Here is a 5,783-nt window from a genome sequence, read left to right as displayed (position 1 = left end):
GTTCTTGGTTTTATATAAAAGATGATTATTTCTTGAAGGATCAGTGTTAAAAAAAAAAAGAAGGAAAAATTATTTCATTCAGGAAGGAGCTACGGCTTGCCTCACATAAGGCCCAATAGTAAGGCCCAATAGTAAGGCCCATTAGATAAGAGAAAATAAAATAGAAACAGAAACTAGCTATATATTGGGCCTTACGGTTACGGTTTTCAACTAACAAAAAGCAGCAGTACGATAAGATAAATTAGGGGAAGGTCTCTCTGGACACGACAGATCCCCACCCATTGCACAAACCCTAGTGCCCTCACGATTTCCATCGGTTACAATCTTCGATTTCTGAACCCTCGAGATCCGTCTTCTCAAAATCTCATCTGAGGATCTTTCGGTGCTTGGAGCTTCAGGATTTGCTGATTTGAAGCCACTCGTTCGATCGATCGGTTGTCTCCGCAGTTTCGTGAAGATTTTAATTGGAGATATCTTTAGCTGAGCTTTGTCCCTGCCATCTAAGCTGTTCGATCTAACACGGACGTTCTACCCAATCTGGATCCGGAGCTTGTCGGAAAATTCTCCCTTGATCTGTTGCTGCTGTCTTGGCGCGCGTGAGAGGTTTCGTCTTTGTGAAGTCGAAACGAACAAGTACAGAACCATATGAGTTTTTTCTTGTAGTTACTTTTTTTTTTTGTTGGCCTCCTCCTATATAATTTTTTTTTATTTGCGGAAGGGCCTAGATTCTTAAGAGTCTTTGTGTGTTTGTGTCATAATGGTTTAATTAAGTTAGTAATAATAATATCATATATATGTATTTTTTATTCCATTATTCAGATAAATCGAATGGCAATTTATTACAAGTTTAAGAGTGCCAAGGCTTATGATACCATCTCCATGGATGGTCCTTTTATATCAGTTGGTTTTCTCAAAGAGAAAATTTACGAAACTAAGCATTTGGGCAGTGGTAAAGACCTTGACATTGTCATCTCTAATGCCCAAACTAACGAAGGTTTGTTTTCCTCTCATCTTAGTCATGTGTTTTGTAGTTTATCAAACGTATGTACATTGAGAGCATGTGTTTTTTACTTCCCTGCATTGAGCTGTGGTGTCGTTTAGTTGTCTTGCTTAAGTAAAAAAGTGAGTTACTTTCCTTGTTAATTGAATCAGTTGAATTAAATTGGTTGAACCTATGGTGATGACGACACCATCAGTTAAATGTTGGATACTGAGTTTTCTTTTAGTTGAATATTATTCCTTCTGAGGTTAAATTGTTCTTGATTGATTCTGGTTGTGAATCACTAGAATTATATATTTGGCCTTTATATATTTTCTTCTCTACTATTGTTCTTTCAGAATATCTGGATGAAGCAATGTTAATCCCAAAGAATACTTCTGTCCTAATTCGCCGGGTCCCTGGACGCCCTCGCATCAGGGTTATCAACCAACAAGAGTATTCTCCGATACCCCATTATTTTAGTCTCTTGTCTCTTTTTCCTTTTGACTCATGTGTAATGATGTAAATATCTACTACGCTTTGCAGGCCGAGAGTGGAGGAGAAAGTGGAAAATGTTCAGACTGAAATGAACAATCATATTGCTGCCGATGCATCTGCTGTGAGTTGTTTACGGCAATCTTTTTTTATTAGCACTGTCTTCGACTATCTTGGTATTAACCCACTCGTTAAATCTACGTTATAGGCTGAAGATGAGTTTGACGAGTTTGGGAATGATTTTTATTCAGTTCCTGCTGCCACAGCTGTCAATTATAGTAACCCAGGTCCTGATCCTGCACCAGCCGATGAGAAAGTAGATGAAGAAACCAAACTCAAGGCGTTGATAGACACTCCAGCATTAGACTGGCAGCAGTAAGTAGTCTTCTTTAACTGATAGGCACGGTCATGCTAACTAAATCTTGGCCAAACAGTTTGTTTATTTTTCTTTCGTGTGACAGACAAAGTGCAGATGGTTATGGCCCGGGCAGAGGTTACGGGAGGGGTATGTCTGGAAGGACGGGTGGACGCGGTTTTGGGAATGGTAAGTTCATCAATTATTGTCCAAAATTTGAGTTTAATTTTGCAGTAGAATTCAAGATACTGAAGCTGAGTTTACTTTTATTGAGCAGGAATGGAAAGGAAAACGCCGCCACCAGGATATATATGCCATCGTTGCAATGTTCCTGGTATGTCTGTTTTGGAGAATATTTTGTTATTATTGATGGTTACGGTTCTAGTGTTGTCACAAGTGTGTATGGTTTTATAGCCTCGGGAAAAAAAAACTGTGTACTAAGCGTCTGTTGTCTGACTCAGGACATTTTATTCAGCACTGCCCTACAAATGGCGATCCTACATATGATGTTAAGAGAGTTAAACCACCTACTGGTATTCCCAAGTCTATGCTTGTGGCGACCCCAGATGGCTCTTATTCTTTGCCAAGTGGCGCAGTTGCAGTTTTGAAACCAAACGAGTACGTTTTATTGTCGCATATTTACATTTAAGATGTTGTTGTCATATGCTACTTTTTCACATGAATTCAGTCTGAATGTTTTTGTGTCAATTTAACAAAATTCAGGGATGCGTTTGAGAAGGAAATGGAGGGGTTGCGGTCAGTAACACGTTCTGTGGGGGAGCTTCCTCCTGAGCTAAAATGCCCCTTATGCAAAGAAGTGATGAGAGATGCTGCCCTGACGAGTAAATGCTGTTACCAGAGCTTCTGTGACAAGTGTAAGTTCTTTTTTGTCAAATTTGCCAGTTCTTCTTTAATCATTATCTATTTCAGATCACGGCTTTTTGACTTAATTAATCTACAAATTCAGGTATCAGAGATCACATAATTGCAAAGTCAATGTGTGTTTGTGGAGCCACCAATGTACTAGCTGATGATCTTCTACCAAACAAGACCCTCAGGGATGCTATAAACCGTATCATGGAGTCTGGTAACAGTAGTGCTGAGAACGCTGGCGGCATGTGTCAAGTCCAAGGTAACTCATCCTCTCATTCGTAGTATGTTCTGATGTGTTTGTACCATCATCGCTAAACTAATGCATATTAAAACTAGATATGGAGTCTGCACGTTGCCTAGCTCCAAAGGTTCTGTCTCCTACTACATCTGCTGCATCTAAAGGGGAAAAGAAACCAGCTCCTAGTAACAACATTGAGACTTCACCTCTAAAGCCGCCAGTAGAAGTAGCGGAGATCACAAGTGCTCCTAAGGTGTCTGAAGAAATAGTTAAAGCGGATAAACCAGTTGATGCATCCGAAAGCTTGAATGGCAAGGAAGCAGTAGTTTCACAGGTGAATACGCAAGCTCCCAAGGAAGAAACACAGCAGCAGGCTGTTCCCGGGGATCAAGGTAGTAACTGGCTATCATTCATTTATGATATTTGGTGACTAATATCTTCAATAATTAACGTATACTCTTGCTCTTAACCAGGAAAAAAGAAGAAAAAGAAACCTCGGATGCCTGGACCCGGTAGCTATTACTCATCTTCTTTCTTCCCAGTCTATGTTAATTAATTGTATGGAGATGCTTAACAGATTGTGATATGTTTGCAGACATGCAATGGAACCCCATGCAGCATCCAGCAGGCCCCGACTATATGATGCCGCCACCGATGGGTCCAGGTCCAAGTAATCATTTTTTCAATGGTGTGCAACCGGGCTTTAACGGCTTTCAACCAGGGTTCAATGGCTTTCATCCTGGTCTCAATGGCTTTACAGGCCCTTATCCTGGCGGTATGCCTCCTTATGTCGGTTATGGATTAGGCCCCATGGACATGTATGGGGGTATGTTGCATCCAGATCCTTTTGCTGCACAGGGCTTTGGGTTCCCTAACATACCACCACCTCATAGGTACTCATAAATTGTTTCTAGTGTTTTATCTTACTTGGAGCTATTAAGTTTAGATATATATATAGATAATGGTGGTATTTGACTTGAGAAGGGACCTTGCGGAGATGGGGAATCGTATGAATGTCCAACGTCCTATGATGCCTGGGAGAGAGGAATTCGAAGCTAGGAAAGCTGAGATGAAACGAAAGCGTGAAAACGAGAGACGGTCGGAAGGGTAATCGCACTTTGCTTTCACTGCTCTCATTCTCTCACACGTCTGCTCCATCATGTTAGCTGATTCTTTGTTTTGTGTGGTGCAGAGGGAATGTCTTGAGGGAAGGTGAGAAGAGCAGAATGATGAATAACAACTCGGCAGACTCTTCCTCACCCATGAAGCCAAAATCTGTATGTATCATTTTGTTGTCTCAGTTATCTCTCGCTACTCTATATCTCTCAGCCAACTGGTTTGGCTTGAAAGAGACTGTAGGTTTTCAACACACTTCCATTCTCTCTTCGAAATCTAATCCCTTATCGCTCCCTGCATTTATCTATCATCATTACGTAAAAGGAAAATGGAATGATTCCTCAATTGCTGAAAGTGCATCGGTTATTGATTTTATTTTTGCATTTTGTTTATTAAAATGTAGATATCTGGTATATTTCATATTTTTTTTTAAAGATATATTGATTAAAGTGATACTAAATCACGTTACCTATTTTTAATATGCATATCGCTATTTTTATAAAAACATTTTTGTAACCTTCACGTCAGGTTAAAACAAAGGCTTTATAGTGATTAGATGGGCCATTTGTTGGGCCTAGTGCATTTATCATGGGCTTAAGACAAATTTTTGGCGCTATTACAAATCAATTTGTAGTGCACTAGTTACGACCATTTGTTGATGCCTTGTTGTACAATGAATAGGGACATGGACCTCCGCCTCCGATCCCTGATTACGACCGTCGTCGGCGATCGGAGAGATTATCATCAGAGCGTCAGTCATCTCGGCCAAGGGTCAGCTCGCCCTCTCGAGTATCTAGCAAGAAATCTGAGCATGATCATCACCGCAGCCGCCGGGATGATGATCGAAGTCGCGAACGCCACCGGGACGATGATCAAAGCCGGGAACGCCACCGGGATGATGATAAAAGCCGAGAGCGTCACAGGGAATCTGATCGTAAACACCGTAAGAGATCGGACATGCCATCATCGGAGCCAACTTCAGAGTTCGTTGATAACCACAAGTCCGGCGTATTCTCTAGGATAAGCTTTCCAGAGGGGGCATCTTCAGGCAAACAACGTAAAACGTCAAAGTCTTCTCCCGCGCCGCCAGAGACCTCGACGGCTGCCGCCGTTTCATCGACTCGTTGTCATAGTGGTGGGGAAAGAGAGTCGGCAGAATACGAATCCAGTGATGATGAAGACAGGCATTTCAAGAGGAAGCCGTCAAGGTACTACGAGCGGTCTCCATCGGTGGCAGATTCCGATGTCGGTGACGAGCATTTCCGTCGTTCGAAGCGATCAAAAGGAGAAAGGTGGCGCGCTTGATTCATTCAAAATTGAAACTCCTTTCATAGAGAGTCATGTGCATGGTACAATGAAAGAGGATGCCTTGTGACACTGAGGTCGCAGATATGTTTAATCGACTTTTTTTTTTCTTCTGTAAATATAAATGGATTTTTGTTTCTCACTAAATGATGATGCTCTTCATTATGACTTTTTATCTTATAAAAAGCTTCTTTTATTGGAGGTTATCAATTCTCAAACCATATATAATTACATCTTGAGTAGTCTTCAGAATGACCCATTTTTGTCTTTGATTAACTGAAATATAGTCTTTCACAAATATTTTTTCAAAAAAAGAATGAATTAACATATAGTACAATTTTCACGTGCGTCGTTCAAATTGGAATATAATAAATTACATGGTAAATGTGAGATACATCTTTGTTTTTGCGTATACTAACACA

At 40.7% G+C, this 5,783-nt stretch overlaps 1 protein-coding gene across 1 annotated transcript; it reads left to right on the top strand.

Moving 5' to 3' along the window:
• The first annotated feature begins 215 nt into the window (after positions 1 to 215).
• On the top strand, positions 216 to 5,531 carry LOC106309588 (zinc finger CCCH domain-containing protein 18). The gene is made up of 16 exons (XM_013746645.1): positions 216 to 633; positions 820 to 994; positions 1,339 to 1,435; positions 1,526 to 1,598; positions 1,683 to 1,849; positions 1,936 to 2,018; positions 2,107 to 2,163; positions 2,291 to 2,447; positions 2,553 to 2,704; positions 2,797 to 2,961; positions 3,039 to 3,332; positions 3,414 to 3,452; positions 3,536 to 3,833; positions 3,925 to 4,047; positions 4,133 to 4,217; positions 4,738 to 5,531. The coding sequence occupies exons 2-16, from the start codon at positions 829 to 831 to the stop codon at positions 5,359 to 5,361; spliced, it is 2,580 nt and encodes an 859-aa protein (XP_013602099.1). The 5' UTR covers positions 216 to 633; positions 820 to 828; the 3' UTR covers positions 5,362 to 5,531.
• Positions 5,532 to 5,783: the final 252 nt, after the last annotated feature.

This window comes from Brassica oleracea, chromosome C1, assembly GCF_000695525.1.
Source record: "Brassica oleracea var. oleracea cultivar TO1000 chromosome C1, BOL, whole genome shotgun sequence".
In the NCBI taxonomy this organism is placed as follows: Eukaryota; Viridiplantae; Streptophyta; class Magnoliopsida; order Brassicales; family Brassicaceae; genus Brassica; species Brassica oleracea.
This window is presented reverse-complemented; position numbering and strand designations above follow the sequence as displayed.